This window comes from Gigantopelta aegis, chromosome 5 (assembly GCF_016097555.1).
Source record: "Gigantopelta aegis isolate Gae_Host chromosome 5, Gae_host_genome, whole genome shotgun sequence".
In the NCBI taxonomy this organism is placed as follows: Eukaryota; Metazoa; Mollusca; class Gastropoda; order Neomphalida; family Peltospiridae; genus Gigantopelta; species Gigantopelta aegis.
In genome coordinates, this window is record NC_054703.1 from 4,757,004 (window position 1) to 4,777,907 (window position 20,904).

Here is a 20,904-nt window from a genome sequence, read left to right on the forward strand (position 1 = left end):
ACATTCGTGACCGTTAGATACGATTTATCTGACAACTCTTTGTTTAAAAATGTACCAAACTCGCTTTTGATCTTTAGATACATTCTAAAACAATTCGTTGTGAGATGAACGGTATCTACATGTAACGGCCACTCACGTGTGAGGTGAACGGCATCTACATGTAACGGCCACTCACGTGTGAGGTGAACGACATCTACATGTAACGGCCACTCAGGTGTGAGTTGAACGGCATCTACATGTAACGGCCACTCACGTGTGAGGTGAACGGCATCTACATGTAACGGCCACTCACGTGTGAGGTGAACGGCATCTACATGTAACGGCCACTCACGTGTGAGGTGAACGGCATCTACATGTAACGGCCACTCACGTGTGAGGTGAACGGCATCTACATGTAACGGCCACTCACGTGTGAGGTGAACGGCATCTACATGTAACGGCCACTCACGTGTGAGGTGAACGGCATCTACATGTAACGGCCACTCAGGTGTGAGGTGAACGGCATCTACATGTAACGGCCACTCAGGTGTGAGGTGAACGGCATCTACATGTAACGGCCACTCACGTGTGAGGTGAACGGCATCTACATGTAACGGCCACTCAGGTGTGAGGTGAACGGCATCTACATGTAACGGCCACTCAGGTGTGAGGTGAACGGCATCTACATGTAACGGCCACTCACGTGTGAGGTGAACGGCATCTACATGTAACGGCCACTCACGTGTGAGGTGAACGGCATCTACATGTAACGGCCACTCACGTGTGAGGTGAACGGCATCTACATGTAACGGCCACTCACGTGTGAGGTGAACGGCATCTACACTCATGTGTGAGGTGAACGGTATCTACATGTAACGGCCACTCATGTGTGAGGTGAACGGTATCTACATGTAACGGCCACTCACATGTGAGATGAACGGTATCTACATGTAACGGCCACTCACGTGTGAGGTGAACGGTATCTACATGTAACGGCCACTCATGTGTGAGGTGAACGGCATCTACACTCATGTGTGAGGTGAACGGTATCTACATGTAACGGCCACTCATGTGTGAGATGAACGGTATCTACATGTAACGGCCACTCATGTGTGAGATGAATGGTATCTACATGTAACAGCCACTCATGTGTGAGATGAACGGTATCTACATGTAACAGCCACTCACGTGTTAGATGAACAGTATCTACATGTAACGGCCACTCACGTGTTAGATGAACGGTATCTACATGTAACGGCCACTCATGTGTTAGATGAACGGTATCTACATGTAACGGCCACTCATGTGTTAGATGAATGGTATCTACATGTAACGGCCACTCATGTGTTAGATGAATGGTATCTACATGTAACGGCCACTCATGTTGTAGATGAATGGTATCTACATGTAACGGCCACTCATGTGTGAGATGAATGGTATCTACATGTAACGGCCACTCATGTGTGAGATGAATGGTATCTACATGTAACGGCCACTCATGTAGTATTCTCTATTTATAATATGGCGACTATGATTAAGGAAGAGGTTTGTTTTGTTTAACGACACTACTGGAACACATTGATTAATTAATCACCAGCTATTGCATGTCAAACATTTGGGAATTATGACTCATAGTCATCAGGGGAAACTGGCGAAATTTTTCCTAATCCAAAAAAAAGATCTTTTATATGCACTTTCCCACAGACAGGAAAGCACATACCACAGCCTTTGACCAGTTGTGGTGCACTGGTTGGAAGGAGAAAAATATGATTACGGATGATATCTATTGATAATTATATCGTTTAGAAATACTTAGATGTTTTTCTAATGGTGTATACCATTTAGAAATACTTACAGATGTTTTTTTAATGGTGTATATGTTTTAGAAATACTTACACGTTTTTCTAATGGTGTATATGTTTTAGAAATACTTACAGATGTTTTTTTTAATGGTGTATATGTTTTAGAAATACTTACACGTTTTTCTAATGGTGTATGTTTTAGAAATACTTAAAGATGTTTTTCTAATGGTGTATATGTTTTAGAAATACTTAAAAATGTTTTTCTAATGGTGGATATGTTTTAGAAATACTTAAGGATGTTTTTCTAATGGTGGATATGTTTTAGAAACACTTAAAAAAAAAATTCTGATGGTGTATATGTTTTAGAAATACTTACAGATGTTTTTCTAATGGTGGATATGTTTTAGAAATACTTACAGATGTTTTTCTAATAGCGTATGTTTTAGAAATACTTACACACGTTTTTCTAATAGCGTATGTTTTAGAAATACTTACACATGTTTTTCTAATAGTGTATATGTTTTAGAAATACTTACACACGTTTTTCTAATAGCGTATATGTTTTAGAAATACTTACACACGTTTTTCTAATAGCGTATGTTTTAGAAATACTTACACACGTTTTTCTAATAGTGTATATGTTTTAGAAATACTTACACACGTTTTTCTAATAGTGTATATGTTTTAGAAATACTTACACACGTTTTTCTAATAGCGTATATGTTTTAGAAATACTTACACACGTTTTTCTAATAGCGTATATGTTTTAGAAATACTTACACACGTTTTTCTAATAGCGTATATGTTTTAGAAATACTTACAGATGTTTTTCTAATAGCGTATGTTTTAGAAATACTTACAGATGTTTTTCTAATGGCGTATCTTTAAGACCCATAAAGTAAACTAACTTCCGCTTTTCATCTACCCAAAACTGAAAGAAAACACAAATAATCATAATTGTCAATGTGTCAACAAACATGTCTAAATTATATAAAGCATTTACAGCACACAACATGACAAAACTGTGAACAGGAGTCCTCAGTTAAATAGAAAGAAAGAAAGGAATGTCTGTTTAGAGAGAAAGAGTGAGAGTGAGAGTGAGAGTGAGAGTGAGAGAGAGAGAGAGAGAGAGAGAGAGAGAGAGAGAGAGAGAGAGAGAGAGAGAGAGAGGGAGGGAGGGAGAGGGGGAGGGGGAGGGGGAGGGGGAGGGGGAGAGAGAGAGAGAGAGAGAGAGAGAGAGAGAGAGAGAGAGAGAGAGAGAGAGAGAGAGAGAGACAGACAGACAGAGACAGACATCAACAGATCTTTTTTCCACACTGACAAAAAGCATTCGAGTACCTGCTTTGAATTTACTTCCCAGTCACCGACTGTCAGCGGAACTTCTTGTAAAATACGACACTGCAAACATTCTGAAAACACAAACAGCAGGTTAAATACAGAACATACGAACAAATGAAAATTGGCTATTGCGCATGTTAAACAAAGGTTAGTACATATGCATGTATATAAAAGAAGCGATAATAAAATCAACATAAACAGAGACAGAGAGATAAGAGATAGAGACAGAGATAGAGAGAGAGAGAGAGAGAGAGAGAGAGAGAGAGAGAGAGAGAGAGAGAGAGAGAGAGAGAGAGAGAGAGAGAGAGAGAGAGAGAGAGAGACAGACAGACAGAGACAGAGAGAGAGAGACAAAGAGAGACATACCAAGTGGTTTCTCGTCTAGCTCCATGGAGCAGTGCGTCTGGTCAGGAGACGAGTGGAGTTGAGAAGTCACGTGATACAGGTGACGGAAACCCGACTTCTCACTCGACCACAGGAAACTGATCTCGTCCGGACGGGATTGTGGGAAGAAGTGGATAATATCATGGACCTGAAACAAGCAATGTATCTAAATGAGTCTCTCACAATGACACCACTAGAGCAGATTGCTCTATTAGTCATTACCTTTGATATACCAGTTGTGATGCACTGGCTGGAACAAGAAAAAGCCCAATGGGCTTTCTGTTTGTGGGGATCGATCCTAGACCAACCGCGCACCAAATGAGTGCTTTACCAATGGACTATGTCCCACCCCAAATCTGTTTAGTTATAATAATCCAAATGCCATACTGTCATTAATCCAAGGATTTCTACTCGCAATAATCCAAATATAATACATTAATCCAAATACCAAACTGTCACTAATCCAAATCTGTCTACTCACATTGATCCAAATAATGTACACTAATCCAAATACAATACATTAATCCAAATACCATACACTAATCCAAATACCATACTGTCACTAACCCAAATACCATACTGTCACTAATCCAAAGATTTCTACTCACATTAATCCAAATACCATACACTAATCCAAATACCATAGTCATAAATCCAAATACCACACTAATGCAAATACCATACTGTCACTAATCTAAATACCATACTGTCACTAATCCAAATAGCATACACTAATCCAAATAGCATACTGTCACTAATCCAAATACCATACTGTCACTGATCCAAATACCATGCTGTCACTGATCCAAATACCATGCTGTCACTGATCCAAATACCATACTGTCACTGATCCAAATACCATACTGTCACTAATCCAAATACCATACTGTCACTGATCCAAATACCATGCTGTCACAGATCCAAATATCATGCTGTCACTGATCGAAATACCATACTGTCACTGATCGAAATACCATACTGTCACTGATCGAAATACCAGACTGTCACTAATCCAGATACCAGACTGTCACTAATCAAAACATTTCCACTCACATTAATCCAAATATCTGAGGATTCTTTGTAGATCATCTGTAAAGGGAGGTAACTGCTGCTGTCGAAGCTGCCCATCTCGACGTCGGACATGACAGGCAGGAAGTTTTCAAACGGAATGAGGTAAACAGCCGTCTGTAGCTGAGGCCGATCCAGGACCTGAACGTAAACACTGAAATAAAAAGAAGATGAGTTTGTTTTGTTTAATGACACCACTAGAGGGTCATTCCATGTCAAATCACCCAGATTTGCCTGGAATTTTGTTTTTGAAAAGCTTAATTTTCAAAGATGAGCTCAATCAGACTAGCGGCTGGGGTGATACGGCCCACCCATTTTGGCAAAAATCACTAAAATTGGGCGGGGGGCCCAAATATTTGAGCGTCCATAAGTAAGTAACCACTGGTCCAATCTTGATGGGTATGGCATCTTTTGGATCAGAATTGCTCAAGGATTCCAAATCTGCCATTAATGTGCTCTAGTGGTGCCGTTAAACAAAACACTTTATAATGTCAAAATTACCAATTGTTTGACATCCAATAGCCGATGATTAATAAATCAATGTGCTCTAGTGGTGTTGTCAATCAAACTTGAATTTGAACTTTATTTCGATGCCTGCAGGTAAAATGTGAAGATTTATAAAATGAATGAGAAATGCGACTCACAACTTAGCGTCTGGCGTCCAGTCGACTCGGACGATGTATTCCATCCACGGACAGACTGTGGACAGCGGCTCCAACATCTGTCGCTCCACGATCGTGTCAACAATCTGGATAACAGAGAGAAAACACTTATTAATATTGTATTCAGAATTTGTGCGAGCCAGTGGCTCCAACATCTGTCGCTCCACGATCATGTCAAAAATCTGGGTAAAAGAGCGAAAACACTTAATAATATTGTATACAGAATTTGTGTGAGACAGTGCCTCCAGCATCTGTCGCTCCACGATCGTGTCAAAAGTCTGGGTGTACAAGAGAGAGAGAGAGAGAAAACATTCTGGGTATAATCTAGACACATTTTTAAGGTTCCCCTTCTTGGTGAATTGTAAAAAAGCAATGTTTCAAGTAGAAAAAAGGGTATTCCCAGAAATATAACCAATATCAATACACTGGTCTTCATCATATACTTGTACCTGTCAACTAAAGTAATCAAAACTTACAAAAACCAAATCTTGATTTGTAACCAAATAAACTTGCAACTAGTTTTGCCTGTCCCATAATTTTTCTTGCCATGCCCCCAAGAATTAAATTTGAACACCAATCCTTACAACAGCAGAGAAAATTTTCTAACACTGGAACATGACTAGACTAGAGTTACCTACCTTTCCATGTTCATCTACTTCGAACTCTACGATCTTCAAAACAGTGCGAGCGTTGGCTGTACCTGGAAGGAGAACATTATTTTACAATCAGTCTACAAACCAAGTTTTAGGCCCACTTTCCAGTAATATAATTGCTTGTGGAATTGTGCTCTTCAATATCTGCATAGGCCTCAAATTTCACATCATTATTAGAGTGTATTATTAAGCTGAAACAAAATACTTCACATGAAGAAGACATTTGTTTTGTTTAACGACACCACTGGAGCACACTGATTTATTAATCATTGACTATTGCATGTCTAACATATGGTCATTTTGTACAGTCATAGAGTGGAAACCATCACACAAACGACATTTGAATATCAAGTAATGGCTGACTGAAATTATAGTGAAGCATAAAGCTTACACTGTATTAAGCTTGAGATTATATTATAATGAGGTCATTATTAATTTGAACCGGCCTCGGTGGCGTCGTGGTTAGGCCATCGGTCAACAGGCTGGTGGGTTCGGATCCCAGTCGGTGCATGAGTGAGTGTTCCACAAGGCTCAATGGGTAGGTGTAAACCACTTGCACCTGCCAGTGATCCATAACTGGTTCAACAAAGGCCATGGTTTGTGCTATCCTGCCTGTGGGAAGCGCAAATAAAAGATCCCTTGCTGCTAATTGGAAAGAGTAGCCCATGAAGTGACGACAGCGGGTTTCCTCTCAAAAATCTGTGTGGTCCTTAACCATATGTCTGATGCCATATAACCGTAAATAAAATGTGTTGAGTGTGTCATTAAATAAAACATTTCTTTTTTTTATTTATTAATTTGACATCATTTTGGAACCGGTTGGCTTGTGATGAGGTATTTTGTAAACGTTTACAATGAATATAAAACACAAAGAAAGATTGGAAGTTTGTAAACATTGACTGGACTGTATATTTACTAATTTAGCAGAACAGTTCTACGCTAATATTACATTTGTGCCCATGACTGATGATGTTTACGACACATTTCGGCACTCGTGTTGTAAACATCGTCTGTCATTGACTCTCATATATCCTCTATGAAATAAAGTTAAAGTTTGTTTTGTTTAACGACACCACTAGAGCACATAATTAATTTATCATCGGCTATTGGATGTCAAACATGTGGTAATTTTGATATGTAGTCATCAGAGGAAACCTGCTATATTTTCCCCAATGCAGCAAAGGATCCCACAGACAGGAATGCACATAGCACGGCCTTTGATCAGTAGTCGTGCACTAATTGGAACGAGAAAAAACCCCAATCAGCTGAATGGTCTATGTAATATTACCAGCGCGTGGATATCTGTATGTGTCGATTCCCTTCTCCTCGGTCGGAGTGAATATGTTGACGATCTCCACGTCCGATTCATCCACCTCTTCATACAGAATTCGGTACACACAAACTCCAGCTAAATAGAAAGAAACATAAACTTCATATACTAAACTCAAATTAAAACTCTTTACATAAAAAACTCAAATTAAAATTCTTTATATATATATATATATATACTAAACTCAAATTAAACTCTTTACATACTAAACTCAAGTTAAAACTCTTTATATAGTAAAATCAAATTCAAATTTTTTTTGTAGTAAACTCAAATTATAACTCTTTATATACTAAACTCAAATTAAAAGTGTTTATTTCTAAACTCAAATTAAAACTGTTTATGTACTAAACTCAAATTAAAACTCTTTATATTAATAATAAACTCAAATTAAGTCTTCATAAGGTATACTCAAATTAAAATTCTTTATATAGTAAACTAAAATTAAAACTCTCTTATCACTAAACACCAAATACAATTCTCTATACAGTGTTCTCTAGTTGTGTCATTAAACAATAACAAAGTTTTCCTTCCTTGCTTTCTTTTGTTTCCAGACGAAAATGTCAAAAAACAGACATTTCTTCCCATTCCACAAAAGAAAAAGTTAAAATTTGTTTTGTTTAACGACGCCACTAGAGCACATTGATTTATTAATCATAAGCTATTGAATGTCAAACATTTGGTAAGTTTGATGTATAGTCTTAGAGAGGAAAGGTGCTAGATTTTCCCCATTAGTAGCAAGGGATCTTTTATATGCACCATCCCACGGCCTTTGATACACCAGTTGTAGTGCACTGGCTGAAATGAGTACTGGGAATGAATCCTAAACGTAGCATGCATTAAGGTCGACAACAGTCACTTTTCACACCCTTCTTTTGGTGCCGTACACAATAAATACAGGGCTAGCTGTGGGTCATTCCATGTCAAATCAACAAATATTTGAGGTCGCCCACGCACTTCGCTCTCAGATTCACTTGAAATTTGTACCAAACATACCTCAGTTATCCACATGAATAAATATTAAATTTGAGTTCTGTATTTCAAATAGTTTTGAAGTAATGGACATTTTCCTAACTATGGGAAGATTTAAATTTAGGTAAAAAATGGCCGCCGTAATTTTCCTGCTATATTTCAAGACCTAAGGACAATCTCCGATTCTTGTGTAGTGAATCACGACGCGATACTGAACAAAATGATTCTTGTGTAGTGATTCACGACGCGATACTGAACAAAATGATTCTTGTGTAGTGATTCACGACGCGATACTGAACAAAACGATTCTTGTGTAGTGAATCACGACGCGATAGTGAACAAAATGTTTCTTGTGTAGTGAATCACGACGCGATAGTGAACAAAATGTTTCCTTGTTACTAAAAATATGCCAGTTACAGTACTTAATAATCTCAATAGAAGTGTGTAAGAAACGAGAAGAAACCTGTCGACTGAGTGACGCTCGGCATCCACCAGTACGCAGTGTAGCGGTCGAATTCCTCCTGGACAATGAACGATGCCACGCCGGCAGTGACAGGATCGGAAGACAAACTCCCAGTGTCTGACAATAAATACACAAAATATTATAGTTAATAAATACACAAAATATAGTTAATAAATACACAAAATATATAGTTAATAAATACACAAAATATATAGTTAATAAATATAACTAATAAATACACAAAATATATAGTTAATAAATATACAAAATACATAGTAAGACAAACTCTGTGTCTGACGATAAATATACAAAATATAACTAATAAATACACACAATATTATAGTTAATAAATACACAAAATATATATAATGTAGTAAGACAAACTCCCAGTGTCTGACGATAAATACACAATTTAAGTTGTAGAAGCATCACAAGGGATTTTTATACCCTCTGTATGCTCCTTTACAAGAGTATACAGAGTGTACACGAGCATACAGAGTGTACAAGAGTATACAGAGTGTACAAGAGCATACATACAGTGTACAAGAGCATACATACAGTGTACAAGAGCATACAGAGTGTACAAGAGCATACAGAGTGTACACGAGCATTCATACAGTGTACAAGAGCATACAGAGTGTACACGAGCATACAGAGTGTACACGAGCATACAGAGTACACGAGCATTCATACAGTGTACAAGAGCATACAGAGTGTACAAGAGCATACAGAGTGTACAAGAGTATACAGTGTACAAGAGCATACATACAGTGTACAAGAGCATACAGAGTGTACACGAGCATACAGAGTGTACACGAGCATTCATACAGTGTACACGAGCATTCATACAGTGTACAAGAGCATACATACAGTGTACAAGAGCATACAGAGTGTACAAGAGCATACAGAGTGTACACGAGCATTCATACAGTGTACAAGAGCATACATACAGTGTACAAGAGCATACAGAGTGTACACGAGCATACAGAGTGTACACGAGCATTCATACAGTGTACAAGAGCATACAGAGTGTACAAGAGCATACAGAGTGTACAACAGTATACAGAGTGTACAACAGTATACAGAGTGTACAAGAGCATACATACAGTGTACACGAGCATTCATACAGTGTACACGAGCATACATACAGTGTACAAGAGCATACAGAGTGTACACGAGCATACAGAGTGTACACGAGCATTCATACAGTGTACACGAGCATTCATACAGTGTACAAGAGCATACAGAGTGTACAAGAGTATACAGAGTGTACAAGAGCATACATACAGTGTACAAGAGCATACAGAGTGTACACGAGCATACATAGTGTACACGAGCATTCATACAGTGTACAAGAGCATACATACAGTGTACAAGAGCATACATACAGTGTACAAGAGCATACAGAGTGTACAAGAGCATACAGAGTGTACACGAGCATTCATACAGTGTACAAGAGCATACATACAGTGTACAAGAGCATACAGAGTGTACACGAGCATACAGAGTGTACACGAGCATTCATACAGTGTACAAGAGCATACAGAGTGTACAAGAGCATACAGTGTACAAGAGCATACAGAGTGTACAACAGTATACAGAGTGTACAAGAGCATACATACAGTGTACACGAGCATTCATACAGTGTACACGAGCATACATACAGTGTACAAGAGCATACAGAGTGTACACGAGCATACATCGTGTACAAGAGCATACAGAGTGTACACGAGCATTCATACAGTGTACACGAGCATACAGAGTGTACAAGAGCATACAGAGTGTACAAGAGCATACATACAGTGTGTACAAAAGCATGCATACAGAGTGTACAAAAGCATGCATACAGTGTACAAGAGCATACAGAGTGTACAAAAGCATTCATACAGTGTACAAGAGCATACAGTGTGTACAAAAGCATGCATACAGAGTGTACAAGAGCATACATACAGAGTGTACAAAAGCATGCATGCAGAGTGTACAAGAGCATACAGAGTGTACAAGAGCATACAGAGTGTTCAAGAGCATTCATACAGTGTACAAGAGCATACAGAGGGTACAAGAGCATTCATACAGTGTACAAGAGCATACAGAGTGTACAAGAGCATACATACAGAGTGTACAAAAGCATACAGAGTGTACAAGAGCATACAGAGTGTACAAGAGCATTCAACAGTGTACAAGAGCATACAGAGTGTACAAGAGCATACATACAGAGTGTACAAAAGCATGCATACAGAGTGTACAAGAGCATACAGAGTGTACAAGAGCATACAGAGTGTTCAAGAGCATACAGAGTGTACAAGAGCATACATACAGAGTGTACAAAAGCATGCATACAGAGTGTACAAGAGCATACAGAGTGTACAAGAGCATACAGAGTGTACAAGAGCATACAGAGTGTTCAAGAGCATTCATACAGTGTACAAGAGCATACAGAGTGTACAAGAGCATACATACAGAGTGTACAAAAGCATACAGAGTGTACAAGAGCATACAGAGTGTACAAGAGCATTCAACAGTGTACAAGAGCATACAGAGTGTACAAGAGCATACATACAGAGTGTACAAAAGCATGCATACAGAGTGTACAAGAGCATACAGAGTGTACAAGAGCATACAGAGTGTTCAAGAGCATACAGAGTGTACAAGAGCATACATACAGAGTGTACAAAAGCATGCATACAGAGTGTACAAGAGCATACAGAGTGTACAAGAGCATACAGAGTGTTCAAGAGCATACAGAGTGTTCAAGAGCATACAGGGTGTACAAGAGCATACAGAGTGTACAAGAGCATACAGGGTACATGAGCATACAGAGGGTATAAAATCCTAAAACCCCTCGTGATGCTTCTACAACGAATTTATCTTACCGACTTGTTTAATTACAAGACTTTTTTCAAACACATCCAGGTGCATTAATAACGTTCAAACAAACAAAATTAACCACCAACGTTAATGTCATGTACTCAGTTTAGTGTTATTGTAAGGAGATGTAAAGTGATGTCATTGGAATACTAACGTCATTCAAATTCAAACTTAGCTGTGTTATTATAATCCTTCACCACATTAAAATGCTTGCTTTTCTTCAATTTCATTTTCCAAGAGGTAGGCAAATCGTTTGACAGCCATGTTTTACTTACGTTGGTAACAGACACATTTCAGCATGGTGCATTAATACAATAACAGTTGTCTGACATTACAGGTGGGGTATAAGAGATCTGACTCCGCCCACACGGGGTATAAGGGTTTTGTCCAAGGCTAAAAAACCCGATGAAATTAGAGTATTTTACATGAAGGCGACATAAAATATATGAAACTTGTCGCTTTATATCTGTGAAGGGAGAACTCACTTCTACTTCTTCAGTTCTAATTTCACATTTCACGGGAAACACTTTCTACTCGATATAATAAATATGGGAAATGAAATTTCGGTTCCGTGATTTTACTGACACACTACCGACACAGAAGGAAATGTTTTATTTAACGACGCACTCTACACATTTTATTTACAGTTATATGGTGTCAGACATATGGTTAAGGACCACATAGATATAGTGAGAGGAAACCCGCTGTCGCCACTTCATGGGCTACTCTTTGATTAGCCACAAGGAATTTTTTATATGCACCATACCACAGACAGAATAGCACATACCACGGCTTTTGTTACACCAGTTGTGAAGCACTGGTTGGAATGAAAAATAGGCCCACTCCCTAGAACGGACACGGTACTGGAAACGACTGTTACAGTGAAATCTAAAGGCCTGGGGTGGGACGTAGCCCAGTGGTACAGCGCTCACTTGATGCGTGGTCGGTGTGGGATCGATCCCTGTCAGTGGGCCCATTGGGCTTTTTCTCGTTCCAGCCAGTGCACCATGACTGGCATATCAAAGCTGTGGTATGTACTAACCTGTCTTTGAGATGGTGCATATAAAAGATCCCTTGCTGCTAATCGAAATAAGTAGCTCATGAAGTGGCGACAATGGGTTTTCTCTCTCAATATCTCTGTGGTGCTTAACCATATGTCTGACGCCATATAACCGTAAATACAATGTGTTGAGTGCATCGTTAAATAAAACATTTCTTTCTTTTTTTCTACAGGCCTGGGCCTGTTACGTAGTATTAGGTTAACTGACCACCAGTTTACTGTTACCTTTATGTGCGAAGGTCAGTCTCTGTTCGTCGCCCGACTTCAGGTGGCTCACCCAGATGTCCGAGTTGTGGATGAAGGCCACGAGGTGCGAGTCGAGCGGACAAATCTTCGGGTCAAGACGCGCTCCGGGACAATTCGTACTCACACAGCTCGGCAACACAGGACACTCCTCCTAATTTAAATATTTAAATCATAGTCATTTAAATTAGACTCATTTACATATTTAAATTAGGTGTATTTAAAGTATACTAATGAATTTAAATTACAGTCCTCTAAATTATACTCATTTAAATTATACTCAAGAATTTAAAGTATAATCCTTTAAATAATTAATTTATACTCATTTAAATTATGCTCATGAATTTAAATTATAATCCTTTAAATATTTAAATTATACTAATTTAAATTACATGTATATATATTCCTTTAAATACTTGTTTAAATTTTATATTTAAATTATACTTGTTTAAATATTTAAATTATAACACTCATTTAAATATTTAAATTATAATACTCATTTAAATATTTAAATTATACTTGTTTAATTTATACTCATTTAAATTATACTAATGTATATTATACCAATTTAAATTATATTCGTTTAAATATTTAAGTTATACTCAATTAAATATTTAAATTATACTCATTTAAATGTACAATGCAGGTTTTCTGCCAGAAAATAATTTGAGGGTACAAAATAAAATCAAAACAGACAATAAGTACACCTAGGAAATTTTAAAAAGCAGTTCTCTTAGTATAATCTTTAAAAAAATTATAAAAATGAATCTATCAATATCCAAGATTCCAGGGTACCTACATAAGTTTACCCGTAATACCCTCTGGCAAAAATGCTGCAACTTGTTTGGTAATTATGACATACCCGGTACATGTATACATTGTGTAGTTTCAGAGATAAAAACCCGATACATTTTTCCATTACTTGGTCAGACCTGGTCATAGGTTTCAATGTGCACATTTAGAGCAAGCTGTTGTAGCACACAGGCATGTGATTGAAACATTTCTAAAAAAGCTGAAAATGATACATGCGTGGCGAAGGCACGTAATCGAGTACAGAATGAACGAGATGACTAGGGAGGTCTGGGGGCATGAAACATTTTTAAAAAGAGGAATTCCGCCAATTAGCAGAAGAATCACATGCTTCAGCACACGCCTGTCATGGGCACAGGTGTCGACTTATGCCAGCTCCTCTGTCCAGGACCCTTTGGTAGTATTCAAAGGATGTTTTATATGCACTATCCCACAGACAGGATAGCACATACCACAGTATGGATAGCACATACCACAGTATGGATAGCACTATCCCACAGCACATACCACAGGATAGCACATACCACAGTATGGATAGCACTATCCCACAGACAGGATAGCACATACCACAGTATGGATAGCACTATCCCACAGACAGGATAGCACATACCACAGTATGGATAGCACATACCACAGTATGGATAGCACTATCCCACAGACAGGATAGCACATACCACAGTATGGATAGCACATACCACAGTATGGATAGCACTATCCCACAGTATGGATAGCACTATCCCACAGTATGGATAGCACATACCACAGTATGGATAGCACATACCACAGTATGGATAGCACATACCACAGTATGGATAGCACTATCCCACAGTATGGATAGCACATACCACAGTATGGATAGCACATACCACAGTATGGATAGCACATACCACAGTATGGATAGCACTATCCCACAGTATGGATAGCACATACCACAGTATGGATAGCACTATCCCACAGTATGGATAGCACATACCACAGTATGGATAGCACATACCACAGTATGGATAGCACATACCACAGTATGGATAGCACTATCCCACAGTATGGATAGCACATACCACAGTATGGATAGCACATACCACAGTATGGATAGCACATACCACAGTATGGATAGCACTATCCCACAGTATGGATAGCACATACCACAGTATGGATAGCACTATCCCACAGTATGGATAGCACATACCACAGACAGGATAGCACATACCACAGTATGGATAGCACTATCCCACAGTATGTATAGCACTATCCCACAGTATGGATAGCACATACCACAGTATGGATAGCACTATCCCACAGTATGGATAGCACATACCACAGTATGGATAGCACTATCCCACAGTATGGATAGCACATACCACAGTATGGATAGCACTATCCCACAGTATGGATAGCACATACCACAGTATGGATAGCACATACCACAGTATGGATAGCACATACCACAGTATGGATAGCACTATCCCACAGTATGGATAGCACATACCACAGTATGGATAGCACATACCACAGTATGGATAGCACATACCACAGTATGGATAGCACTATCCCACAGTATGGATAGCACATACCACAGTATGGATAGCACTATCCCACAGTATGGATAGCACATACCACAGACAGGATAGCACATACCACAGTATGGATAGCACTATCCCACAGACAGGATAGCACATACCACAGTATGGATAGCACATACCACAGTATGGATAGCACTATCCCACAGACAGGATAGCACATACCACAGTATGGATAGCACTATCCCACAGTATGGATAGCACTATCCCACAGTATGGATAGCACATACCACAGTATGGATAGCACTATACCACAGTATGGATAGCACATACCACAGTATGGATAGCACTATCCCACAGTATGGATAGCACTATCCCACAGTATGTATAGCACATACCACAGTATGGATAGCACTATCCCACAGTATGTATAGCACATACCACAGTATGGATAGCACTATCCCACAGTATGGATAGCACTATCCCACAGTATGGATAGCACATACCACAGTATGGATAGCACATACCACAGTATGGATAGCACATACCACAGTATGGATAGCACTATCCCACAGTATGGATAGCACATACCACAGTATGGATAGCACTATCCCACAGTATGGATAGCACATACCACAGACAGGATAGCACATACCACAGTATGGATAGCACTATCCCACAGACAGGATAGCACATACCACAGTATGGATAGCACATACCACAGTATGGATAGCACTATCCCACAGACAGGATAGCACATACCACAGTATGGATAGCACATACCACAGTATGGATAGCACTATCCCACAGTATGGATAGCACATACCACAGTATGGATAGCACTATCCCACAGTATGGATAGCACATACCACAGTATGGATAGCACTATCCCACAGTATGGATAGCACTATCCCACAGTATGTATAGCACATACCACAGTATGGATAGCACTATCCCACAGTATGTATAGCACATACCACAGTATGGATAGCACTATCCCACAGTATGGATAGCACTATCCCACAGTATGGATAGCACATACCACAGTATGGATAGCACATACCACAGTATGGATAGCACATACCACAGCCTTTGATATACCAGTCGTGGTGCACTGGCTGGAACAAGAAATAACCCAATGGGCCCATGGACGGGGATCGATCTTTAAACTGATCACACATCAAGCGATCGCTTTACAACTGGGCTACCTCTCACCCATGCTGCTAATATTACCGTATATAAATGAATTGTGGTGGCGGTGTCTGTTCAGGTGCAGACATTTATTCAGTGTGTGTGTGTCTGTCTTTCTGTGTCTGAGTTTGTCTGTGTGGTGTGTGTGTGTGTTAATGTGTGTGTGTTAATGTGTGTGCGTGTGCATGTCTGTGCATACCTGCCAACTGTAATGAAATGAAAATACTAATAATCAATTTATAGCCGCATGAAGTGAGGCAGCACTAGGGGGGTCCACCCACCCCCCAAAATGTTTTAAAAACATTAAAAATAGTGCATTCTGGAGCATTTTAGATACATTCTTGAAGTAATTTTTACCAGTTTTCATCGTAAGTACTTTATATAAAACATATTTACAGAAAGTGTGTAACACAATCATTGTTCTTGTTTACAACTGAGTCAGCATTCGAGTGAAATATCACAGGGATGGCCACTGTTAACAAAAGTAAAATGTTGTGACTGAAATTTCAAGGTACAGGGCATTGCCCTGGTTGGGGGTTTAGATGGCGGATGTCAGTGCCATGATTATATTATCACCATTCAAAATGGTAGTGTTTTACATGACAATTGTAGTCCACTTTAAACATGTATTTCTCCCAACCCAAACCCTGTTTGTTTTTTGTTTTATTGGACAAAAAAACATTAATTTGATGGGTCCTACAGTGAACCTATATTAATAAAAATAGTCCTATTAGGCTGACATTTGCTAGGGTGTTCTTTCACAAGCTACGGACATTTTTTTTAAAGTTTGCATTATTACTTGATATTATTTATTTAGGCTTGACCGCCAGCTAATGGACGGCAAATCAAATATTCAAATACATTTACATCGGGTCGCCGTAGTCTTATTGCAAATTCATTATGGTAGTTAAAAATTGGGGTAAAAGCCAATGTCTGATACTGCATTACGCTAACGTTGAATAGTCCTCTGTTGATCTTTGTGTCCATTTAACAATACGTAACGCAAAATCTTGCAGTTTTAATACCCCTCTCGCTCGTTTAACGTTTTGTGACCATGTCATATTTTACTTTGGGGTCTTTAGTAATACATATATGTTAAAATAAAACGACAATGACTGGTTGCATACTTTATTAATTAACATTACGTTGCACAATAACCCCCCCCCCCCCAATTACGTTTTGTCACACATCCCATAATTCCTACTCTCCTTAGTGCACGTTGAGTAGTTCTCGAATGACCCCATTATTCAATCGTAAATAATAAATAATAAAGAAGTAACATTTTTAACAAGTTAATTTTTCACCGGATCAATTTTATTAAGCCTCAATATCTATAATACGCAATCTAATAATCTCCCAGCAGAACTATTACATTGTAACAGTGTTCAAACTCGCACGTGCTGTTCGTTACATGGTGTGACATTGGGTACGGCCATTACTTCAAAGGGAGTGAGTAGCACATTTAAATTAGGGGTTTTTTTTTCACTTAATTTACAACTACTGTAGTAACGTGTTTTTTTTTAGGGGGGGGGGGTTTAATTACAAAAACCGTACCAAACATGATTTTAAATTTTTTTAAAATAATAATAATAAAATATCTGAAAAAAAAGAGTACGAAACATATGTACACACCTTTTTACAAAATAAGATCGTCTGCTTAAAATAGCACAGCAAATGGTAGTGCAGGATAATACTTTTACTTTCTACGTCCGTAAATAGCGGATTGGACGTGTTGCGATAGATCCCAAATATGTGTTAACGCAAATGGATGGATTAAAACAAAAAGTTATATTCTTCTACCAAAAATATATTATATCAGACAATGTGAATGTAGGCATTATTACTAAAAACTACGATACAACAGACTGTATCAAAACAGGATACACCTAATTTGCATATCCAGGTCAAAGTTGTTCGTCATGTGTTCATAATCGATCGGAAAACCAAAACGAAACTTTAAAAAAAAAAAAAAATACAATTAGCTAAATTTGTAAACATTTTTATGAGTTCAAGTGTCCACGATAAGAGCAACTTTGGGAATCTTTATTGAAAAACTGTTGGGTTGAAGGGTCTAATTGGGGAAAAGTTTGATATTGGATTGGGAATTTACGTTAGGGGAATGGAGCCGGTGAACGGCCCCAAAATGTATAGTAGTTTATACCCTGGGATGGGTCCCTAAAGGGGGTCAGTGGGGCAAAGAAAACGTCCGAAGCGATCGGGTTAACATTACGGAAACTGAAAACGGCCGAAGTGATTCTCATTTAAAAAAAAAAAAAAAAACCTGACTGAAAAAATAATTTCCACAATTTCTCTGACGACGGAAATTCGTCTCACGACGGACAGTTAACAGCCATGCCATTGCTACTTTGGACATGAGTGTGTACTTGTGTTGACCGGTGACAGGGTTCTGTAACTGTGAAAGCAAGCTCCAAGCAACGTCTATTCATTCAGCGTTTACCACCTCGGTGGGCAGTGTGTCACTCTGATAGTACATCAACTCTTCTTGCATAACATCTAATTCCGACAGTTAGGATGTGGAACTGATCACAAAGAATTGCAGCTTCTGCTTTGGAGAATTGGATTCGTCAGAAATGTTTAGTTTTTGCCGGTTTGGATGATTGAACCCGCAATGAAACACGAGGGACGATTGGTCGAAATTTATGATACCGGGGTATGTGTGACGTAACACGCAACTGAACCAATAGATATGCGTGTAATTCACCAATAGGACCGGTGTAATGTAATGGGACCAGTGTAATGTAATGGGACCAGTGTAAAGGACCAGTGTAATGTAATGGGACTGGTGTAATGTAATGGGACCGGTGTAAAGGACCAGTGTAATGTAATGGGACCGGTGTAATGTAATGGGACCGGTGTAATGTAATGGGACCAGTGTAATGTAATGGGACCGGTGTAATGTAATGGGACCAGTGTAAAGGACCAGTGTAATGTAATGGGACCGGTGTAATGTAATGGGACCGGTGTAAAGGACCAGTGTAATGTAATGGGACCGGTGTAATGTAATGGGACCGGTGTAATGTAATGGGACCGGTGTAATGTAATGGGACCAGTGTAATGTAATGGGACCGGTGTAATGTAATGGGACTGATGTAATGTAATGGGACCGGTGTAATGTAATGGGACCGGTGTAATGTAATGGGACCGATGTAATGTAATGGGACCGGTGTAATGTAATGGGACCGGTGTAATGTAATGGGACTGGTGTAATGTAATGGGACCGGTGTAATGTAATGGGACCGGTGTAATGTAATGGGACCGGTGTAATGTAATGGGACCGGTGTAATGTAATGGGACCGGTGTAATGTAATGGGACCGGTGTAATGTAATGGGACCGGTGTAATGTAATGGGACCAGTGTAATGTAATGGGACCAGTGTAATGTAATGGGACCAGTGTAATGTAATGGGACCGGTGTAATGTAATAGGACCAGTGTAATGTAATGGGACCGGTGTAAAGGACCAGTGTAATGTAACAGGACCAGTGTAATGTAACAGGACCAGTGTAATGTAATAGGACCAGTGTAATGTAATGGGACCAGTGTAAAGGACCAGTGTAATGTAATGGGACCAGTGTAATGTAACGGGACCAGTGTAATGTAACGGGACCAGTGTAATGTACTGGGACTGGTGTAATGTAATGGGACCGGTGTTAATACCTGCGTACTACAAGCAGGTCACATTTAAAAGGACTGAATTAAAGACGCACTGAAATTTTTTGAAATTTGTTTTAAAACTTGTAAGTGGAATACTATCTGTATAATTCGTAGGGCAAGTATGTCTGTGTGTGTGTATGTATGTCTGTGTGTGTGCATGTATGTCTGTGTGTGTGCATGTATGTGTGTGTGTGTGTGTGTGCATGTATGTGTGTGTGCATGTATGTCTGTGTGTGTGTGTGCATGTATGTGTGTGTGCATGTCTGTGTGTGTGCATGTATGTGTGTGTGCATGTGTGTGCATGTATGTGTGTGTGCATGTATGTGTGTGCATGTATGTCTGTGTGTGTGCATGTATGTGTGTGTGCATGTATGTCTGTGTGTGTGCATGTATGTGTGTGTGCATGTATGTCTGTGTGTGTGCATGTATGTCTGTGCATGTATGTCTGTGTGTGTGCATGTATGTGTGTGTGCATGTATGTCTGTGTGTGTGCATGTCTGTGTGTGTGCATGTATGTCTGTGTGTGTGCATGTCTGTGTGTGTGCATGTATGTATGTGTGTGTGCATGTATGTGTGTGTGCATGTATGTGTGTGTGCGTGTATGTCTGTGTGTGTGTGTGTGTGCATGTATGTCTATGTGTGCATGTATGTCTGTGTGTGTGCATGTATGTCTGTGTGTGTGCATGTATGTCTGTGTGTGTGCATGTATGTATGTGTGTGTGCATGTATGTCTGTGTGTGTGCATGTATGTATGTGTGCATGTATGTCTGTGTGTGTGCATGTATGTGTGTGTACATGTATGTCTGTGTGTGTGCATGTATGTTTGTGTGCATGTATGTCTGTGTGTGTGCATGTATGTGTGTGTGCATGTATGTCTGTGTGTGTGCATGTATG

General features: G+C 39.2%; 1 protein-coding gene across 2 annotated transcripts in view; it reads right to left on the reverse strand.

Moving 5' to 3' along the window:
• Positions 1-20,904, reverse strand: part of LOC121373617 (dipeptidyl peptidase 9-like) — a 52,925-nt gene that overhangs the window by 24,790 nt on the left and 7,231 nt on the right. For both annotated transcript variants that reach the window (XM_041500316.1, XM_041500317.1), the window contains exons 3-11: positions 12,802-12,973; positions 8,649-8,765; positions 7,175-7,294; positions 5,872-5,933; positions 5,216-5,319; positions 4,557-4,725; positions 3,486-3,651; positions 3,120-3,190; positions 2,642-2,712 (exon numbers count right to left, since the gene is read on the reverse strand). In XM_041500316.1, the coding sequence (XP_041356250.1) occupies positions 2,642-2,712; positions 3,120-3,190; positions 3,486-3,651; positions 4,557-4,725; positions 5,216-5,319; positions 5,872-5,933; positions 7,175-7,294; positions 8,649-8,765; positions 12,802-12,973 (1,052 nt within the window). The remainder of the gene's footprint in view (positions 1-2,641; positions 2,713-3,119; positions 3,191-3,485; positions 3,652-4,556; positions 4,726-5,215; positions 5,320-5,871; positions 5,934-7,174; positions 7,295-8,648; positions 8,766-12,801; positions 12,974-20,904) is intronic.